General features: G+C 40.6%; 1 protein-coding gene across 6 annotated transcripts in view; it reads right to left on the bottom strand.

Moving 5' to 3' along the window:
• Positions 1-23,973, bottom strand: part of grik4 (glutamate receptor, ionotropic, kainate 4) — a 599,305-nt gene that overhangs the window by 198,875 nt on the left and 376,457 nt on the right. For all 6 annotated transcript variants that reach the window (XM_039764198.1, XM_039764201.1, XM_039764200.1 and 3 more), the window contains one exon: positions 21,689-21,821. In XM_039764198.1, the coding sequence (XP_039620132.1) occupies positions 21,689-21,770 (82 nt within the window). In that variant the 5' untranslated portion in view covers positions 21,771-21,821. The remainder of the gene's footprint in view (positions 1-21,688; positions 21,822-23,973) is intronic.

Below are 23,973 nucleotides of genomic sequence, written 5' to 3'. Positions count from 1 at the left end.
TCGAAATTTTACATGTAACGGTCGATAACGGTCGACAACGTCTGCCATGTTGAACTTTCTTATTTATGGCCCCATCTTCACAAAATTTGGTGGGCGGCTTCCCTGCGCTAACCGAAACTGATGTACTTACTTATTTCGATGGTATGACGCCACTGTCAGCCGTCATATTGAACTTTCCAACGTCACCAATTTTCAAACTTCCCGTGTAGGTAGAAGGCTGACCCCATCTTCATGAAATTTGGTTGGTGGCTTCCCTGCGCTAACTAAAACCGATGTATGTACTTATTTCGGTGGTATGACGCCACTGTCGGCCATCATATTGAATTTTCCAAACGTCACTAATTCTCCAACTTCCCATGTAGGTAGAAGGCTGAAATTTGGCAGGCCCATTCCTTACAGCTTACTTACAAAAGTTAAGCAGGTTTCATTTCGAAATTCTATGCGTAACGGTCATAACGGTCAACAACGTCCGCCATGTTGAACTTTCTTATTTATGGCCCCATCTTCTCGAAATTTGGTAGGCGGCTTCCCTGCACTAACCGAAACCAATGTATGTACTTATTTCGGTGGTATGATGCCACTGTCAGCCGCCATATTGAACTTTTCAACAGTCTTTATTACTTATGGGCCCATCTTCAAGAAATTTGGTACGCGGGTTCCCAATGCTAACTGAATCCTACTTACGTACATATATACGTCCATAGCCTGCACCTCGGTCACCGTGTGAGGTGGCATTGGGTCCCCCATCCCAACGCCTTCCACGTTGTTGGCTGCCTGCCTATATAAGATCGTCCGTCGCTCCGGTCTCTACATTCCCTTCCTTGCTTCGCCACGGGATTCACGTGATGAACTACAGCCTTTTTGTTTAATCCACGGCTTCTCTGCTGTTTTATTGTTTGTTTATTACAATTATAGTTATTGTATAGGTATTTTACACTTACTTTACATTGCTTGGGTACCCATTTCCTTTATCATTCCAAACCCCATTACCATGTCTATCGAGATGATCACTATCGATCAAAGAACTGTCACTTACCGAGTGGTTTCCATGCCACCTACCTTTTCCATTCTCTTTGTTACATATTGAACGGCCATATCAGGCTCACTCTTGATATCCGGAGGAACATTGTGTCTTATGTATTGAATGACTGAGACAGGTTCAAGGTGTGGACTGATGACGGTACAGGAGATAATTATACTACACAGGAGCACTATAAGATTGAAACGCTTAAGCCCTTCACCTATGGTTCTGCATGTGAGTTGATGGCTGCTGCTGAATTGTTCAGTTGTCGCTTTCAAGTGTACCGAAATGGCCAAATATTTTACACCTTTGACAACCGCCAATGCCTCTTACACATCTTTGATTCACAGGTGACGATTTCAGTAGTGGACACTTTGATGTTTATGAATGTTTAAACTCTCAAAAGCTGGATGTGATTTTATCGATGAAACCGGTTGTGTGCTTACAACGCTTGACAGATGCCAAATGTCACTTCAATACAACAAATCCTGCAAATACTGTCGTAATTGAAACAAACCATGAAACTCAAACCGATTATGACAGCAGCAATCCAAGCTGTGAGATTTGAGACAAGATTACTGTTCACATGGCCAACTGTAAGTTACATGCTCAAAAGTGAGCTCAGCGCACAGCTTGGTCATATTACAACCTGAGGGCCGAACTCACAATGTGGTATACAAAGAGATCCTTAACAAATAATTATTGGTATATTTTCCCTCAGTTTAAAAAGGTTTAATTTTCTTCTTAATAAAAATTTTAATGCAGTTCTTTGCCGCTGCAACGCTATTTTTTGTTAGTGCTATTTTATATAGTGTATATATATATATATATATATATATATATATATATATATATATATATATATATATATATATATATATATATTGTGATAAAAAAGAGTCTTCACAAAATAGAAAAAGGTTTGGAGATCGTCCCCATATATTGTCGTCCAGACAACTGAAATAAAGAAGCGATTCAGAATAACTTTGCAGTACAAAATGAATGAATTACTGTAGACAAGACGGCATTTATATAACAGAATGTATGATGGGAGAGGAAATGGTTGGCAGGAAGTGACGATTGGAGGTGGGAATACGGAACCAGCATCATCAGGAGTAGACAGAAGTAATGGATTGTGGAACCGGAAGTGACATCATTGGAGTGGACCGGAAGTGACGTCATGGTGGCCATTTTGAAGCCAGAAATGGAGAGGTTTTATTTTTCTTCCAGTTTTCTGCAGGTAGAAAGAGATTCAGGTAAGTACCACGTGATATTCCCTTGTCTCACGAGATTTCACTCACCTTTAGGCTTTTTGACTGCCTCCAACTCGCACGTGTGTGACAATATATATATATATCATTTTTAATGTAGGTAGATCATTTTGACCTGGTCATTTTAAAATTAGCTTGCAAGCTGAAAAGGTGTGGGCACCTCCGATGTAAGGACTCTTGGAGTTCTGTTCCGCTGTGCCCTGTTTTGACACCCACTGCATGCCAAACCTACCTGTAAGGAGATCTTTCTCTCAATTGCATTTCCCAAGATTTCTTCCATTTTATTTTGGGAGTTTTTTTCTTGTCTTCTTAGAGTGTCAAGGTTGTGGAGCTATTAAAAACAGGGCCTGTTAAAGCCCAGCTGAGGCATTTCTTATGCGATCTTGGACTACACAAGAAATAAATTGTTCCATCCAGGGTTTTAATTTTACTGAGGTAAGTTGTGAGCTGAGAAAACTGATGAACTTTCATCTTGCCTGAAGAAGGGGCCTGAGTTGCCTCGAAAGTTTGCATATTGTAATCTTTTTAGATAGCCAATAAAAGGTGTCATTTTGCTTGACTTTTCACTACTTTCAACACTAAAATAGATCCTTAGATCTGAGTATCATCCACATAAAAGGATAGTCTAATGCAAAGCAACAAATAATATGGCCAAAGAGAAGCACGTAGATACAGAACAACAGAGGGCCAAGGACAAAGCCTTGAGAAAATCCACTCTATTTAACTGTTCTCTACTTTTATTAACAAACATTTCACTGCATAACATTAGTATTTCTTATTACTAAGCATATTACTGTCAAGTTGAAAAGATACTTATGCTCTTGTCTGTCATTGCTCCTTCCAGGACACATACTGTGAGATTTGCATGAAGTGATTGACAAAAGGGAGTCTATGAAGTGCTTCTGTGATGTACCTTGGTGGAATACAAGCTACTCATAGGTTGGCATTTCTTGAGGCACCTTCGTGGAATAAGGGCATAGCTACAGATAAGGTGTTATCTCTGGTAAGTGAGCCAATGGTTCTAAGAAGCGATGTAAAGAGGAATCCATGGCTGTGGCTCTCATTGGTTCAAAAAATCAGATACAAAAATATTATAAACTACAATACATTTTTTTATTTTCCCTTGCAAAGGTATGATAAAGAAGCTAGTTTTGTTATAATAATTGTCAGTCTTTTGTAAATGAAGGAATTAAATGGTCAGATAAGGAACAGCTGGGATTAGGATGGCACCTTTCTCTTTATTTGCCACTAACTCTAAAACAAAAAACACTAGATATCAAACTACTTAGCCGTAAATATTTTTTGTTTATGTGCAATGTCAGCTGTTAACTCAGTAGTAATGATAATCATCATACAGTAAAGGTAATAATACTGAAGGTAACAATTAATATTATTAGCTGTTTTTGTTTAGTGCCAGGCACTGCCACCTCACAGATTCTGTGTTTCAATCCCACGCTTGGTAACCGTCTATGTAAACTCTGCATTTTCTATCTGTATTTGCTCTTTTCTGAGTATTCAGATATTTTCTCCCACATTGCAAACACTTGTGGATTAAACTAATTGGCAGTTCTAAATTGCTCCATTGTGGGATTGTTTCTGAGTGGACTCTGCAACAGACTAGTTCCATATTCAGCAATGGTTCCTGCCCCTCATCCAGTGCTGCTTCTGCGAACCTGAATTAGGTTATGCAAGTCTGAGATTATAGGGCGGCACGGTGGCGCAGTGGTAGCGCTGCTGCCTCGCAGTTAGAAGTCCTGGGTTCTCCATGTTTTGCATGTTCTCCCCGTGTCTGCGTGGGTTTCCTCCGGGCGCTCCGGTTTCCTCCCACAGTCCAAAGACATGCAGGTTAGGTGGATTGGTGATTCTAAATTGGCCCTAGTGTGTGCTTGGTGTGTGGGTGGGTGTGTTTGTGTGTGTCCTGTGGTGGGTTGATTACTTTTTCTATGTTATTGTTAGCTTTTTTTAAATATACTGTATTACACTAGAGAAAGGGCGGCACGATGGCGCAGTGGTAGCGCTGCTGCCTTGCAGTTAGGAGACCTGGGTTCGCTTCCTGGGTCCTCCCTGCGTGGAGTTTGCATGTTCTCCCCGTGTCTGCGTCGGTTTCCTCCCATGGTCTTAAATTGCCCCTGGTTTGTGTGCCCTATGATGGGCTGGCGCCCTGCCCAGGATTGGTTCCTGCCTTGTACCCTGTGTTGGCTGGGATTGGCTCCAGCAGACCCCCGTGACCCTGTATTCAGATTCAGCGGGTTAGAAAATGGATGGATGGATGGAAGTCTGAGATTATAGGGCGGCATGGTGATGCAGTGGGTAGCGCTGCTGCCTCGCAGTTTGCTTCCCGGGTCCTCCCTGCGTGGAGTTTGCATGTTCTCCCCGTGTCTTCATGGGTTTCCTCCCACAGCCCAAAGACATGCAGGTTAGGTGCATTGGCGATCCTAAATTGTCCCTAGTGTGTGTGCTTGGTGTGGGGATGTGTGTGGGTGTGTGTGCCCTGCTCGGGGTTTGTTTCCTGCCTTGCACCCTGTGCTGGCTGGGATTGTCTCCAGCAGACCCCCGTGACCCTGTAGTTAGGATATAGCGGGTTGGATAATGGATGGATGGATGGAAGTCTGAGATTGTTTAAGCTCTCTGGTGTTGGTCCAGTTTGCTCACATGCTCAATCTTCTTTAAAAAAACAGGCCATCCACCAAAACAACGAGTTTTTATGTCATCTTCTTCAGCTGACATCCTCTTTAACACTGAAATGAATACATTCATCCCGCAGGGCCTTCTCTCCTTTTATGCATTGATATTACTACCTGTACTAGTAATTGTTTACATGGCCCACTGGCCCTGCATGCCAATTTCACAGTTGCACTTGCTTACCTGAAAGTTTTAGTTATTCGCTTTTGCAAACAGGGAAAGCTCATGACAAATGTACACATTTATTTGCATGAATAACTCATTAGGGACTTCTTGTACTTTGAAAGCAATGAGGGGCAGTAGAAATGTCACATCAGCATCTGTGGAGTGCAAATCCAGGTGAGCCAGTAGCATCCGCTCACTCTGCACAGTGTCTTGATCTTGATCACAGTGGTGTTGTTAGACTCTTGCTGTGGAGATGCACAGCGGTATGCTTTGGGACCTGAAATTCAGTTCTTATACAACATGTTAATAAAATGTTACAGCAGCTCATTATAATCCTCTGTTCTGCATCTAGCGTCCTGCACACATACACAAAAAAGTATACTGACTGGGAATTCTAAGACAGCTGAATACAATATATAAGCCCATTTGCATTTTCAGATTTCTCCTGAGGTTGCTTTTAATAAAACCATTCACATTACATCCAGGGATTGCTGATGGTAATGCTGTGATAACGTTTACATTAAACATGTGCGGTTCTGTTTAGTGGGATCTGAATTACACACTCGTATGAAAACTCTGCTCTAAAATTAAATTCACAAAGAACAAAAGAAGGTCCTGATTTCTTCATACTTTCATAACACAGAAAAGAAGGCATTTTTGTATGGTTGGCATTATTTGCAGTACTTCTGAGGGAAGCAGATTGTCTAAAATAGGTACATTCATTTACCAAATGGCTCTAGTCTCAATTCAAAATGTTTATGCCAATCTACTAACTCCTATTTTCCTAGAGTATCCATCCATCCATTATCCAACACGCTATATCCTAATTACAGGGTCACGGGGGTCTGCTGGAGCCAATCCCAGCCAACACAGGGCACAAGGCAGGAAACAAACCCTGGGCAGGGCGCCAGCCCATCATAGGGCACACAAACCAGGGGCAATTTAAGACCATGGGAGGAAACCGACGCAGACATGGGGAGAACATGCAAACTCCACGCAGGGAGGACCCAGGAAGCGAACCCAGGTCTCCTAACTGCAAGGCAGCAGCGCTACCACTGTGCCATCGTGCCGCCCTTTCTCTAGTGTAATACAGTATATTTAAAAAAAGCTAACAATAACATAGAAAAAGTAATCTTCAGCCAGCTATTATCAGTATGTTCCTGAACCGACCAGTGTCTGAACATATCACAGTGGAAAAATAGGATGTGGCGGCACAGTGGCGCAGTGGTAGCACTGCTGCCTGCGTGGAGTTTGCATGTTCTCCCCGTGTCTGCGTGGGTTTCCTCCGGCGCTCCGGTTTCCTCCCACAATCCAAAGACATGCAGGTTAGGTGGATTGGCGATTCTAAATTGGCCCTAGTGTGTGCCGGGTGTGTGGGTGTGTTTGTGTGTGTCCTGCGGTGGGTTGGCGCCCTGCCTGGGATTGGTTCCTGCCTTGTGCCCTGTGTTGGCTGGGATTGGCTCCAGCAGACCCCCGTGACCCTGTATTCGGATTCAGCGGGTTAGGATGAAAATAGGATGTCAAGCACACACCAGCCACCAGCCCATGGCACCCACAGAAGCCCGTGTAGTGTCCCTCGATGACTGCTTCTGAGGAAGCAAACACAAGCTAGGAGATTACAATATGGCATCATCCTGTTACGCCCAACTGGAAGAAAAAACTTGGACATAACGCTGATCAGGATGAGTAGACCATGAATACATAGTGAAGAAGGTAATCAAGGACAAGTGCAGAACAAAAGCAGAGTTGAAAAATCAGCACTAGTCATGCACAGAATATCAAAAAATGAACAAAGAAGCTGGAATGGTTTTTTAAAGGTACTAAGTACAAAATATCAGAGTAACATAACATTTTTGTTGCATAGCAACATGTACAGACAGACCAGGCCAGTGGCAAGTAGCAGGCAAAGGTAAGGTCGATCACTGGAGCCGAGTCAGTTCAAGTTGAATTTCGAGTATACTAGGGGGCTCTGCCCCCTGCTCGCTTCACTTGCCCACCCCCGTGTTTGGTTTACCAGATATACAATACAATACAATTTATTTTTTTTGTATAGGCCAAAATCACACAAGAAGTGCCGCAATGGGCTTTAACAGGCCCTGCCTCCTGACAGCCCCCCAGCCTTGACTCTCTAAGAAGACCAGAAAAATCTCCCAAAAAAACCAAAAACCCTTGTAGGGAAAAAAACGAAGAAACCTTGGGAAAGGCAGTTCAAAGAGAGACCCCTTTTCTAGGTAGGTTGGGCATGCAGTGGGTGTCAAAAAGAAGGGGGTCAATACAAAACAGTACAATACATAGAAAAGAATAAATCCTCAATACAGTATAAAAATAAAACTTCTAGAAGTACGGAGTAGAATTTAACAGTAGATGATATCACATAATATGATTTGGATTTGTTCAGAGTCCTGGAGACCTCATTCATCAAGCTGCCTCCCCCTTTTGGCCAGTGCTGGGCCAGCCAATCCGATGAAAGGACCCTGCTTTCCCACGATTCCTGCGATCCTCCATCAGGGATGGCAATATACAATTTAAAGAGATTGTTATTTTCTTGGGAATTGTTACATATGCATTGTTTTCACTTTTACTTTAAAAACTTTTGTAAAAACAATACTTGTCCTTTATTTACGGCCCCGGGCGTGGTTACATCTCTTTCTCGCAGGATGTATAATGCTGCTCAAGTTGTGAAGGTGAGGGGCGGCTGAACACACGCTAGGGATATGCCGTCACATCATCTGCCGTCTTCCTGTTGCTGGCGAACTGCGCGTTTTTCTTGTCTCTTGTCGTTCTTTTAAGAGCTGGGAGCACATGATGTTTGTCTGACAGATGCAATCCAACAACTGCTAGGTTAGATGTCTGTGGACCTGTTTTAAATGATGGTTCACTGCCTGGTCTCACGTGACGCTGTAAAAACAATACTTGTCCTTTATTTACGGACCCCGGTGTGGTTAAATTCTTTCTTGCAGGACGTATAACGCTGGTCGTGAGCATGGGGAGTTTGGGGCGTTTGGTGCTGCTGTCGCGCTGATACTTTCCTACTTTGTGTCTCTGCTGCTCGCGTTGTGATTGCTTCTCCGTCATCAGAAATATGCACCTGACCAAGTTGTGTTTACTTTGAAATTAAACTTGTCGTTGATTTAACTGTTGCGGGTCCACAGATTCTCATAGTATATGTTCCATTATTGTGTAAATCTACGTTTTGTGCATTGAGTGATGTGCACTGAGACACCTCTATCTGTGTGTGCTGCTTCCCTTTACACTCCTTTTTTTTTTTTTGCCCATTCTCTTTCGTCTCGGAGTTCTTTAATTTGTCTTTCGTGATGCTAACGTGAAGATCACGTATCGTCTACTAGTCATTCATTCCACAGGATTTTTTTTTATAATAGAGCGATAATGTATTCAGGTACTGTATATTGTCTTGTGTACCTACTGGCAAAGTTTAAGTTGGCTTAATTTTGGGTGAGAATGATTTCAGAATTAATTAAATTAACTTTTCAGACCCCTTTACTTTCTGCACGTTTTATTGTGTTGTACATTTCATTTTAAATAATAATAATTCTTTACATTTATATAGCGGTTTTCTCACTACTCTCCACACAGGGTGGATCAATAAATTTGCCATTTTTGTCCAATAATTTACTCCCAATAACACATAATAAGAGAAGTTTAAACAAGTTTTCAGAAAAGTCTAGAAGTTTATTAAAAATCAACAAGTGAAACTTCTCATTCATGTAAGCATTCAGATCCTTTGCTGCGGCACTCCAAATTGTGGTCAGGTGCATCCTGGTTGGTTTAAAGGATAAGTTTGGAATTTTTCAACTTAAAGATATTTCTTAGCACACACGGTGTATACGCATTTGCCACGTGAAATTGTGTTCTAAAGCTAATCATTTTGTATAATTTAAAAAAGATATCTTGCCTGCACTGACAACTTCCTTTAGTAAGCTTTTAAGCTGTCCTATGTGCCCCATACCCTCCATTGTAATGTGTCAGAGCAGCAAAATATTTTTTAAATTTATAGAAACTGCTTAACTTTAGAATACAATTTCATGTGGCAAATGTATATTTACCATGTTTGTGAAGAAACAACTTTGACTTGAAAACTATACAACCTATACTTTAGTCATCCTTGAGATGTGTCTAAAACTTGATTGGAGTTCACCTGTGGAAAACTGAATTGGAACACCAAACATCTGTGTATACCAGGTCCCAAATTCACACTACATGTCAGGACAAAAACCAAGCCAGGAAGTCCAAGAAACTCACAATAAAGCTTTGAGTGTTCTCAATAATTGTGAAAAAGAAAAACCCAAGACTCCACATGTCCAAAATGAGTAACCAAGCAAGAAGGTCTTGGGCATTGAGGTGACCAACAATTCAGTGGTCACACTAACAGGGCTTCACAAGTCCTATGTTGAAATGATAGAACCTGTCAGAAGGACAACCATCTCAGCCGCACTCCATCAATCAGGTGTTTATGTTATAGTGGCTAGATGGAATTCACACTTAAGTAAAAGGCATGTGACAACATTTAAAGGACTCTGATGGTATGACAAAATGATTCTCTTCTCTGATGAGACACAAGTTGAACTGTTTGTGTAGAACTCCAAATACCAGACATTGTTCATCACCAGCCTAATACAATCTGTATGGTGAAGCATGATGCTATTGGGGTCCTTCTCAGTGTAAGGGACAGGGAGTCTTATCAGAATTGAGCTAAGATACAGCCAAATACAGAGGTCTTTAATGAAGGCCTGCTCCGGAGTGTAGATAATGTCAGACTGTAGTAACGGTTCACCTTTCAGCACTACAATGATCCAAAGCTTACAGCCAAGGCAACGTCAGAGCAGCTTTACAACAAGTGTCTGACTGTCCCTGAGTGGCCCACCCAATGCCTACACTTCAACTTCATAGAAAATCTGTAGAGATACCTGAAAATGGCACCTTACAGATGTTTTCCACACAGTCTAACAGAGCTTGAGAAGACCTACCAGGGAGAATGAGAAATCTTACCCAAATCCAGATGTGTAAAGCTTATAGATATTCTCTTAGCGATCAATACTTTTCCCAAACAATCCTGGATGGAACATTCAATAAAACGCTCAAAGTAGTTTAAAGAGGACAGATTTCAAAGTGTATAGCTTACGTTTCATATTACAAATAATTGAATTAGCATTGATCACTGATATTTCTAGAATTGATCAGAAATATACTAGATTGACAAATGAGGCACTCTGTAAGAAAATGGTTGGCTGTACAACTGGAATTTAATCATTCCACTAGATAAACAGAATGACTTATCTTTAAGTCATGTCACCATTATAATGAACATAGAGAAAAGACCAATATGATTTTAACTCAACAAATACCATGCATAAACTAGCAGTACATAATGCAATAATAGAGATTAACGATATAGCAGGAAATAAAACTAGGAAGCAGAAAGAAATAACTAGCACATTTAAGGAATACTAAAAATACTTCCATTCCTCACAATGTAAAGACAAAATGACTTAAACCAATGGTTTTAATACAAATATCACAGAAGGAATACACTCTCTGTGTAGAAGGCCTTGATAAATCTCTGAGACTCTCTGACATATAAGACGTAACAAACTGACTACAAAGCAGAAAAGCTGCAAGCCCAGATGGCTATCAAGTAGATTTAAAAAAAATAATAACTTACTGTGAACAATATTTATTGAAGCTAGAGAAAATTAAATCACTACAATGTGCATAAAACAGACCAATTTCACTTCTGAATAATGATGTTAAGAAATGAGGAAATGTTTTAAGTAGAAGAATTGATTCCCTCTGTAACATCACAAGACCAATCTGGATTTATTAAAGTCACATTAAAGGCACATACTGTTAGGAAGAGACATATATATATCACAACGTGAGAGGCTTTGCCGCTGACGCCCGAGGTTCGATTCCCGAGAGGGAGTGCAGTGAGTGTGTACGCCTGATGAGCCCAGAATTAGGGCGAAACACGTACTCTTTGCATTGTTTGACAGTAAAAACTATACATATATATATATTGTGATAGAAACTGGGTCATCAGCAAGCCTCAAATCCTGAACACGAACACACAAAGAGTTCCGGGTTCAAATAATGGAAGGTTTATTAACCAAAATTACTTCCAAAGTTGCAAAACACAAGCACAAATAACAGGTTGTCTCTTCTCACAATACTCTCTCTTTTCTCACCACCACACTGCCCTCCTCTGGTTGACCATTGTCCCACATCCTCCCAGCTCCAAATCGCCTGGAAAAGGGAGTGTGGTCCCTTTTATTAGGACTAGGAGTACTTCTGGTGCCAGGGCCACTGCCCAATGGAAGTACTTCCGGGTCATATGGAAGTTCCATATTTTAGGAAGCACATCTCCCTGCAGCACCCCCTTATGGCACCCATGTACCCCAGCAGAGCTGTGCTGCTGAACTACAACTCCCGGCATTCCCTGCTGGTTACTGAATGAGCGCTGATATGGAGGGCTGCTACCATCTAGCACATGGGGGGAATAAACATCCTCCAGGGACAGTCCTTCCCTGTATTCTTTTGTCATGGCCAGGGAAGGTATAAAGTCCATGTCCAGTCAGGGCACCTGTCCATTTATTCAGGGCCTCCCTTCCAGGTAAGGGATCTTCTGAACTCCTGGCTGGGCCGCTCATCCATCTTGTGTGCCACCTCCTGTATGCAGACACTAAATTAAGGCTTCTGTGTATAGTAAGGAAAACAAGAAACAGATTTCCTCAAAAAACATATATGTGGGGAGAAAGCAAAAACTTCTCTCATTCATTTACCTGTCTACTAAAGTTAACCGTCTCTACCTCCCTTTAGTTTCCTCGCCTACAGCAATGCCTCTCTGCATGAAATAGATGGAGCTGATTTCTAGATTCAGATACAGTAAGTTATTCAGCACACAGCAGACTGAAGAAACAAATATTTACAATAGTTTACCTGTGTTAAATAGGGAGTCTTACTAAACTTACTAAACTTAAGAAAGAAACTGTAACTGTCAGAGGGAGAATATTATTGTATAATGGGTGGTTTTCTTTTTCTCTTAGGCAAAAAACAGGTGAATGAATGTAAAAAAGTCAATAGATAAAGGGGAAATAGACACCCTTTGATGAGACTGGTGTGATAAGTAAAAAGGGAAATTCCTGATCAATTCTATTACAAGTTATTTGGGTGGACATAGATATTTACCTGCCTGCAAAAGAGTCACCTGCTTTGAAAATCACACTGCTTTGATTGGCAACACATCCACACACAATATTGTGATATGGGACTGCCTGCCTGCTTCCTTCGAAAATGAACATGTTCTGGGGACATTAGTTTCTCATCAGCATACAGTTGTATATGTACTTCTTGATAGCTGACAACAATGTTCTTTGCTTTAGCCAATGAAAATGTGTTTGCACTACTGATAACGTAAGAAAATTGGATGTACCATTGTTTAATCAATCATCATGTTGATCAAAGTGGAGACTGAAGCAGTTATATACTTCTGGGCATTGGGTGGTGGTCAGATGGTGTGAAGAGAGAGAGAGAGTGAGCAGAAGGGACAGAGAGAGTCCAGAGGATGGTGTGAGAGGGCAGATGGCGTAAGGAGAGAGACACTTCACCAATAATGAGTCAAAGTCACTTGCACTGAGTGCGGGGACTCACAGGCAGACAAGTGTACATGGCTGACAGGACGCAAGGCACACGGACAGTGACACCTACCCCTAGGCAGAAAGAGACAGAGTGGAACTGAGTCCAGCAAGAGAGGGAAGAGTCACAAGACAACCGAGTGAAGCCAGTGGACAAGAAGCAAGATTTCTGTTGGAAAGCAAGCATTCAGAGAACAGAGTGTTTCAGTGAGACAGTTGGAAAGATTAATCGTCGTGTTGACACAGCATGCAACTTGGACTTCGCACCACCACTTTGTAAAGTTGTATCCTCCATTGTTATGTGTTACTTTTACTTTACTTTTAGAGTGTGGACTGTGTGCTCTCTTTTGAAAAGGTTTTCACTCCTGATATTTTAGACTCTTGTCTACTTTTATCTTCTTGGTGTATTTTATATTTTCTGGTGTAATACAAGTTACTGTCATTTCTTTCATTGTGTGTTTACTCACTGCCCAATTTAAAGAAACCTCTGTGCTCTTATCTTTAAGTTTCAAGAGTTCCCAGACTCTTAATAAAACTCGGTGGTGTAGTTGGATGGTTTAACTGTGTTTAGGTTAGATTACCTATAAGTGTGTTTAGACACCTGTCACATAACTCCTGGTTTTATACTGGAACAACCACTCAATACTGAACTTTTCACATGTCTTATGAGAACAAATGACCTTTTCATTTATATACTGTACATCTGATTGTGTGCATATGTGCACAGATGTATATGAGTCCATGTGGGTATACAGTAATCCCTCGCTATATCGCGCTTCGACTTTCGCGGCTTCACTCTATCGCGGATTTTAAATGTAAGCACATCTAAATATATATCACGGATTTTTCGCTGGTTCGCAGCTTTCTGCGGACAATGGGTCTTTTAATTTAGGTTACATGCTTCCTCAGTTTGATTGCCCAGTTGATTTCATACAAGGGACGCTATTGGCGGATGGCTTAGAAGCTACCCAATCAGAGCATGTATTACATATTAACTAAAACTCCTCAATGCTATAAGATATGCTTCCCGCGCGGTGCTTGTTTGCTTCTCTCTATCTTTCTCACTCTCTCTGCCTGACGGAGGGGGTGTGGTGAGCAGAGGGGCTGTTTGCACAGAGGACACGGACGCTCCTCTACAAAATGCCGCTTTATCGCGGTGCTTCTGTATACTTAAAAGCACGTATTGATTTTTTGATTGTTTGCTTTTCTTTGCGAGCGCTCTCTGACATTCTCTGCTCCTGACGGGGCTCCTTTATGACGGCGCTCCTTTGAAGATAAGATATGTTTGCATTCTTTTAATTGTGAGAAAGAACTGTCATCTCTGTCTTGTAATGGAGCACAGTTTAAACGTTTGACTAAAGGGTGTTATTTCATGTCTAGAGGGCTCTAATAATGTTAACAGGGTGGAAGAGTTTATAAGGGCTTAAAATATATAAAAATAACCATACAAACATATGGTTTCTACTTCGGGGATTTTCACCTATCGCGGGGGGGTCTGGAACGCAACCCCCGCGATCGAGGAGGGATTACTGTATCTCAGTGTTAATGTGCGCATACATATGCCTGCCTGAGTAAATAACATGGGGGAAGAGAAGAGGATAAGATTGCTACACTAATAATCAAATGTCACCTTCACTTTTCTGATAAACAGAGCGGATTTCAGTCAGAGGAAACAGTATCTACATGCTGTGCCTCAAATTCAGCTTTATGCAACAAATCTAGACAATGGAGCATTGAGGGTAGAATGAGATCTATTCACCATGCATTTCTTCTCCAGTCACAAGTGTCTGAAGTAATTGGCTGAGAATGTTGTGATCAGTGGGAGCTCCCTGGAGAAGAGAAGTAAATTGCAAAGGTTTAGTAAACATTTTTCAGTACAAAGATGAGAGTCACTCTGATATTCCTTGAAGAGATATGGCAAACAAGGCGAGCAACACAAAAAGTAGGAGGAGTCAATGTGGATCAATAAACATATTACACAAAAAAACACAAAGCAGCACTGTATCTGGTGAACCGGTAAGTCTACAAATACCACAAAAGTAAGAAACTAACAGTAATTACACAGGTTCTTCTGAGTTAAACATGATATTAATGCTTTAAGAATGTTATTAAACTCTCCTCGTTTGCAACAGACAGCAATTCATATGGACAAAACATGTATGCTCAGACTATGCAGTACCTGTACATATTATGGCATTAGAAGCACTTGATTCAAACTTAATTGTCCAGATAAAAAAAAAAACATACCGTAAGTACATTTTTAACATGGCCCAACAAATGATTAGAGGGCAGCAGAAAAGGAGGTGAGAGCTCATATATTGGTCATTTCTAGGTCTTGTGAATGTCTGCCTTTTTGTAATTAATGATTAATAACAGCAGGGAGAGGAAGAAGCAGCAAGGCTAAGTGTGAGGATTAGGGAGGAAGCAGGAACTGAAAGACTCATAAAGACAAATACACTGACACACAGCTGGAGAGTAGAAACACAGTAAACTATACACTCAAATACCAATCCAGAGCAATAGAGAGGTATAGTAAATACAGTATACAGTCACAAATATGTAGTAACAATGTACAGTATATATATACAGTACAGGCCAAAAGTTTGGACAAACCTCCTCATTCAATGTGTTTTCTTTATTTTCATGACCATTTACATTGGTAGATTCTCACTGAAGGCATCAAAACTATGAATGAACACATGTGGAGTTATGTACTTAACAAAAAAAGGTGAAATAACTGAAAACATGTTTTATATTCTAGTTTCTTCAAAATAGCCACCCTTTGCTCTGATTACTGCTTTACACACTCTTGCCATTCTCTCGATGAGCTTCAACAGGTAAGTCACCTGAAATGGTTTTCACTTCACAGGTGTGCCTTCTCAGGGTTATTTAGTGGAATTTCTTGCTTTATCAATGGGGTTGGGACCAGCAGTTGTGTTGTGCAGAAGTCAGGTTAGTTGGACGATCATTTATTTTTCAACAGGACAATGACCCCAAACACACCTCCAGGCTGTGTAAGGGCTATTTGACCAAGAAGGAGAGTGATGGAGTGCTGTAAATGGTCATGAAAATAAAGAAAACACATTGAATGTGGAGGTGTGTCCAAACTTTTGGCCTGTACTGTATGTTGATGCACATGTAGAGAAGTTGCAGATAACACTCAAGATCTATTTAATACTAGAATCCCTGAAGCCTATGAAAAAATTCATATTGCTGGGCTACCTTAAATTTCATCACACCTCCTCATCAGCATCTTGCTTTGCAAATGTGTCAGTCAGCACAAGAAAAAAATACACCAGGTGTTACAAACTCAAATCAAATGTATGTTTTCATTATATTATAGTAATAAAAATAATAATAGCAGCTTACTACTCAAAATGGAGACACCCTGGGCTCAAACCCACAACCTTTTGCTTGTGAGGCACCAGCCAAGCAGACATGTCACACATCAATTTCTGTCAGTTGATATTCAGGCTTGGGTTTTTACTCTTTGACGGCAACATGTAAATTGAATGTTTCTTTTTCTTTGGTTATATTTAAAAAAAAAAAACACACTTGTTTTGTTAAACCTTTTGTGAAAATGTTTATTTGACATTTAGATTTCAGTCTTCACATATTATACAGTTCATGTCAGGATTTTGTCTTTATTACTTTAACATGAAAAAAGTTTCTGTTTAAATTGTGTTCAGAATTTCTTGCCTCATATTTCCTGTCATTCTACATTTACCCAAATCATTGTAGACACGAAGCACACATAAAATGTATGGATTCCAAATAACAATATATTATTTACCCTATACAATTTTAGACACCTCACACCCAGATAAAGAAACTTGAGCTGGGAGAACTTCAGCTGTGTCAGTGAGGGATTGGATAGCGGGCTGTTTGCTGCTTGTGCTGATTGATACATTTGCAAAACAAAAACACTGATGAAGAGGTGCGAAGGAATTTAAGGTGGCTTGGCATTACGATTTTTTTCATAGGCTTCAGGGATTCTGGTGTTAAGACAAACATTTTCACTCATAAACACATACACCCATTCTATCACACAATACCAGACTTTTCAAAAGACATACAACATACCTCCATAATGGTATGTACTAAAAACACAGTCTTGAACTCATAGTAAGTAACCTATGCATATATATTTAGCCAGATGGAAGTGGGAAGAAGCAGAGCATCATGGTACAGTGTGCAGCTGGGCACAAAATGTCCTTAAACACAGGAGGCAATATGCCCTGCGGTGGGTTGGCGCTCTGCCCGGGGTTTGTTTCCTGCCTTGCACCCTGTGTTGGCTGGGATAGGCTCTGGCAGACCCCCGTGACCCTGTGGTTAGGATATAGCGGGTTGGATAATGGATGGATGGATGGACAGGAGGCAATACATCATGATGAGAAGATTTTTTTGTGAATAAGTTGTGGTAAAAGAAGAATCCCACAGGGATTAATTCTGGAATTGCTGTTTTTTAAAATCATAGATATGATCCCGATACAAAGTAAGTAACAAAGTGGGTATGTCTGCATATTACACTAAGTTAGGGAAACTGGTGGATAACTTAGAATCTTTAAAATCATTATAAGGGACATAAACAGAACTCCGACTTTACCAGATATATGGAATGTGACATTTAGTGTAAATATATGTAAAGTTTAGTATAGAACAAGTGAAAATATTAGATGTATGTATTTTACATTAGAATGTAAAAAATGTCTGAATATTAGAAGTCGACCTAATGAAAAAGCTTTAGGAGTTGTTGTGGAATCAGTCCACATCCAGATCGTGTACAAAAGTGATTACAGACATGAACAGGATTTTGGGTTACACCGCACAATATACGTGAGAACAAATCAATGACATTAATGGTTAACACTAGCATTACCAGAGCCTCTGAAAAAACTCGTAATTCCGTCCCACCTTAAATTGCTTCTTAAATCCCTTCACACCTCTCCGTCAGCGTCCTTTGTCTTCTAAATGTGCTGATAAAGAGAAGCTAGGAGCAGCCGGCTATTCCATCCCCCCACCAATTTAGAACGTGCACGAACTTCTCTCAGCTCATGCCTTGATTGAGTATCTGGGAGTGAAGTGGAGTTTTAGAGTGGAAATAATAGATCGTTATTTGGAACACACGCATTTCATGTCTGTTCCGTTTCTACAGTAATCAACACAATGTGTCAACACATTGTTAAAACAGAAACGTTTTTTTATATTCTAGTAGTAGATGACAAAATGTAGGCATAAACTATATAATGTATGAAGCCTGAAGTCCAAATAGCAAAGAAACATTTTCATAAAAGGTTCAAATATAACACAACAATTGCGCTTTTATTCAAAAATATAACTGCAAAAACAAAAAGCCGCCTTAACATGCGACATTGACAGCAGGTTATTATAACTTTCTCCGTGGTGTAATAGAATCAGTTCTCGGCTTGGAATCAAAAAGTTGTGAGTTCGATTCTGCACCACTCCGTTTTGAGAAGTAAACTGCTCTTAGTCTTACTATTTTAGAATAAAAGCATACATTTGATTTCAGTCTGTAACAGCCGGTGCAATTTATGATCCTTGTGAAGGTTAGCTTTTTTTTTTTTTTAATTCACTTTTCATTCTCTCAGTCACGTTCAGAATCAATCCATACAACCCCATCTGACACGGCTGTTTTCACTAAAGACGCGCTATAGCTCTGCAGTGTACCACGATGCATACTAACGCCAGAACGCCCCCTGTTTCTTTTGTACTCCAGGACATGCAGAGGAAAGAATGGTAAAGAGCAGTAACTTCGGCGCTATACGCAATAATCAGACACTCCCCATCTGCCCGTGTCGTTCAAAAAATCATCACCCCAAAAGCAGATGGTAGACGTCACTTAGTATATGTGTACCAAATTTCAGGTCAACAGTTCAAACAGTTTGCGAGCTACAGGTGATTTAAAATCCTGAACAGACAAACAAACAGCCACGGTAGCGTATTATATAAGAAGATAAATTCACAGGCTGAATATCAGCTATTTTTGAATAATCCAGGCAGACGTTAAGGACGAGATGCCCTCACACAGTCACACACAAAGAGTTAAGTAAGCCATGGCTATAGCCATGCTCACATCAGGCTACTGTGGCTTATCCTGGTCTAGACTTTGTTATGTAATGTCACCTGAATTGGCAGGTAATAAAACCTACTGAAGGAAGATGCTACTAAGCTTTTCTCCTGAGACGTGATCTGCTCAGATGAGCGGCATGTCTCGTCAGCGGGCCGTAATTTCAGTCACTCACTGAGCATTGTTTGGCTGCCCCCATGCTGGACTGGTGTAGGGGTTTCTAACTCTTTTCAAATATAGTCTTTTTAGTTTGCTTCATGATCACTTTGGCAAAGACAGTGGCAGCTGCACAGAGTTGCTGACTGAGCTGAATGGGTCAAACTCTGGCTTCACACATGACATTCATGAGTCCAGGAGATTTTTTTGGAGTGCACATAGTCAATAATCATGTTTACTTCCTTTCTTCGGTCAAACAAAGCAAACACACAGGGATGTCCTCCAGCGTGATCTCACATTTCCACAGCATGTCTGCTCCCTGTCCTCAGCAACACAGTCATATGATCTAAACTCTCAATATTCCTCATTGATTTTCTTTACTAATGTAATGTGCTCTGCACTTTAGAACAAAAGTAAAGTACATACAGAAACAACAACACCCATTTAAAAATGTATCTGTAGATCTCCAAAGTCAGTACATGCACTAAACACTTGTCTGGACAGGATGCCTGTAATCCTTGCTGCCATCAGGTGATTCTTGTTCTGCTTAAACACGATCAGATGACTCCTGTTTCCTGGTATAGTGTGGTCTCATCACCTAAATTTCTATCTCAGCAAATTCAAGCAAACACTAGACTCCTGACTCTGACGTTATTGTAAAAATGAGATGATTACTCCTCCATATTGTAATCAAATAGTCTTAAATGGCCAATACAGTAATAACAGCAGTCCTCTTCTTGCTTCTTCAAATTGACTAGGTTATATTAATTTCAATTTCATCAATATTTCTCAATACTGTGTGATTGGAAGATGTCAAATATTATCTCGCATCAAGTGACACATACTGATGTGCAGTTTGGTTAACTCACTGTAATCAAATCCTAATACATCAAGATCAAGTAATATACAATTTAGGAAATCTGTATGAACAGGTAAACCCTTCACTGCTCGTCTAATCACAATATCCACATCAGGGTGATTAGATGATCGCTTCTCCGCATCTCAGTATAAAGATGTGACTGACCACTTCTGTAGATGACCTCTAAAAGCCAACTTAGTTTGGTTGTCTGACCTTAGCTCCTATCTTTACAGTAATTCTCCTTTCCCTCCTCTGTAATTATTTGATCACACTTTCAGTGAGATCAGGTGACCGTCACTCTGCACCAGGCAAACAAATTCAATAAAATGAAAGCATACAAAGGAAACAGTAACAGTAATCATGCACAGTCCTATGACCACCTCATTTGTATTAATATACCATTCACTTAGGGTCATCCAAATGTATTGACAGGTTTCAAATGGTACATGCTGTCTCCCTAACAGTACAGCAATACTAAAACAAGCCTTCAAATCCACCATCCGGACATTACAAATGAAGGCAGCCTAAAAAAAAACAATTGTTCAGCAAGTGAGCTAATTAAATGCAAAATGAAGGGACTATAAATAAACACTTGTTTATGTCGAGGCCACTGAAATACATTATGGGCTGAATACTAAAAAGAATAAGCTGTTTTTTTTACAACAGACAAGCCTACCCACAGGGGCAGACTGGCCATTAGGGCATTCGGGCAATGCCAGGTGGCCAACGGACTCTGGTCTGGTTATGGGCCGGCTGTTTCATGAAATAAATTTGATGCACTGGTTATTGTTTTACATTAAAATTAATTTTCTAAACTACTAAACATTATCTGTGTGGTACTGCGATTTATACAGTCCTATATAATATACCGTATTACATCATCAAGTTGTTTTAGTTGTCAGTGCGCAAAGTTGCAGCGAAACATTTGGCCAAAACTGCCTTTTGCCGATTTCTGTTTCCATACCGCTACATTTTGGTTAGCATATACATTATTACAATTTATTTTATCTCATATCTAGTATTTAAATTCTTCAGTACTAATAATTAGTTTAGATTATGTATTATGCATTTTATTGTTCTCTGGTCGCATGAGCGAAAATTAGTCATGTTCAGCTGCAATTATTTGTATAATAAAATAAAGTTATAAAGCACAGGATAGGAATTTTTCATATTAGGACGGAACATTTATAGTTTATTGTTTAGTTAATGGGACATTTCAATCATGTGAGGTTTTCATTATAATTTATTCTACTGTAAATGAGCAGCTATTAGCCTACTAGGGTCCTGGCACTTGGACATGACATTGACATTTGACATGTATTCTAATAACGTATAAGCCGTGTTACTAAATTTTTATTTTTCAGTAAATTTTATTTCTAAGCATGTCGTCAAATTTTAAGTTTTGTCTAAACAACAGTGTACAGATTAAGTTTGGCAACAGTTTAGATAGAGTTCATATCATAGGCTCACAGGAAGTAGCGAGCCGCGTACTCATCACAAATTTTAAGAAAGGTACAATGAATATAATGGGCCGAGTGGGTCAACCTCGTCACCTCACTCGTTGAAGGATGTCTGGGCCGGTTTTGTGTCCCAGTCCGCTCCTGTCTACCCACAAATAAGCAGAGACAAAGAGAGCCCTTCCAAAGACACTTTTGAAAATGACAGAGTAGGCCCTGCCCTGCAAGAGATCATTCTATTTCACTTCACGGTATCTTGCTTTACTGTATAAAGTATAAATGAGCAGCAATGTGACCAGCATAACAGACACTAAAATAAAATCAAGTGCAGTTCACTCACCGATACGCAGGGAGTGGCGGTCACCGGCGATGTTTCTCACCCACATCGCTAGGAAGAGCAGATGCGCCCAGGCTATGAGCATCTTCTATGAATCCTCATGGGGCCTTTCAGGGTGTCCCCATTTCATAGTCACCTGTGCAGAAACAGTAAGACAGTGTCAAGAGCTGCATGACTTGAAAAACACGTCTTCATTATAACACCAGCGTCAAAACATTTCTTGAAAAGCAGAGTAACCTGAACTTCTCAAATGTAAATTTCAGCATATTTAGACCTGACTCTTCATGTGAAACAGCTGGTTTCTGGGATCTAACAGGATCAGAACCCAAGAGGTAAACTGTGCAGTACTGAGATCTAACAGTATTAGACTTCAGGGTACAAAGAGGCAGTGTTTCAGGATTTCAGAGAACTATACTGTAGGAGTTAAGCTACATAATGCAGGGATCTCTGAAATTACCTTACAGAAAAATAGGTGTACAACCCTGATGATGGAATTCAACTATTAAGTCATGTCATTTTCTAACCCATTTAATCCAGATTATAGGGGGTGCTGAAGCCTATCCCAGCTGGCATAGTGCTCAAGGCAGCAACAAACTCTGGACATGGCATCAGTCCATCATGGGACAAACACACTCACTCACCAAACAAATGCTAGGATCAATTTAGTGTTGCCCTAACCCTAACCCAACCTGCATGTCTTTGGATAGGAAACTGAAGCACCTGGAGGAAACCCATGCAGACACAGGGGCAACATGCTAACTCCATGGGAGGACCTGGGATGTGAACCCTGGTATCCTTACTGCGAGGCAGCAGTGCTACCACACGGGCACAGACTGACTGATAATTCAAAAATAAATGGCACTTTGAATAGATTCTAGAATGTAAAGTTGCAAAATGTTGCATCAGTCTGGTAGAGTTTAAAGCTGCTGGACACTGAGATTTAATGGAGTTAGATTGGAAGATATAAAAATACAGTATCAGACATCAGAATAATAGAGTCAGATGCAATGGTGAAAGCAACAAGACACTGAGACTCGAACATGTTAGACTCACAAGACAAAATGTTGGATTCTAGCATCACACAGTATAATAAAAAATACGCCAACTGCTCACAAAATTAGATGTTACGCACAAATCTTCTAGGTACCAAGGTTTAACTAGAGCAGACACTTATGGAGCGTAAAGGTGCAGTGTACTGTAATCTGGCCCGAACTGGTAGGGTGAAATGATGCTGTAAAATGCACTCACTCTTTGGGCTGTCATGAATGGGTCAGCATACTAGGTGAGATGAACTGTAGTTCAATACCCAACTGGAAGACCAGCATAATGGACGATCCAAGGTGTTGCAAGGCCACCATGACAAAGTTGCTTGAAGCTCCCTTCCCCATCCAGGAGGCTGTCATAGAGGGCCAATGTAAGGAAAGCACCTCTAAGCCAGCCGGTAGGCTATAACAAGGGATGGACAACAACAGGCATGGATGAACATTTAGTTCAGGATGGGTGGTGTTCCCTATTTTACATAGTTGGGAGGCAGGGATAAGGGATGGGCAGAGACAGTGCAATAGATGGCAATATTCCTCTGGTATGACTCCAGCAGGGCTGCAGGGGAGTTGCAGTTTTGGAGGGTTGTCATATTGGGGTCCCTGCATGCCTGCATTTAGGAGAGGACTCCCATGTTTTAAAAAGGTTTGGCCTAACCTGAAGGAGCTTCCTCTGTAAACTTTTGTAGAACCAAAGTACCCCTGGGTCCGGCATAAAAGAAGCTGCACCACCTCACTCAGACCGAGTCAAAATTGGGAGAGGAGGAGGACAAAGTTCACCCTGGAAGGAGCAGAGGAGAAAGTAAATGAAGAATTTTTTGTGCTGGGCTTGAGAAAAAGCCTGCGTTAAAGGTATTGTCTTTAAAAAAGGAGGTACAGTATTTGAACCTGGGAGTGTTGTCCGTGTAGCGGTGTCTAGGGTTTGGGTGTCTGAGATACATACTAGTGGCCATAGGTTGAAAACTGCACTATTCAATAGTTACTGTGTGTTCTTTCTTTCCTTTCATCCTTTTTGTGTACCCCTTTTTTCTATTTCACATTTTATTATTTTGGCGTAACCTATTCCTCTGTCATATTTCACTTTGCCAGTTTGTTTTCTTTCACTCCCTTTAATTCACAGCCTCTTGCTTCCTTTTCACAGTAGCTTTCTTTATTTCTCTCTTTTACTATTTTTTCAATTTTTTCTGACATTTACTAATTTTCATGCCACTTTTTCTCTGTACTTATCTTCACTACCTCTCACTCTGG

This window comes from Polypterus senegalus, chromosome 9 (genome assembly GCF_016835505.1).
Source record: "Polypterus senegalus isolate Bchr_013 chromosome 9, ASM1683550v1, whole genome shotgun sequence".
Lineage (NCBI taxonomy): Eukaryota > Metazoa > Chordata > Cladistia > Polypteriformes > Polypteridae > Polypterus > Polypterus senegalus.
This window is presented reverse-complemented; position numbering and strand designations above follow the sequence as displayed.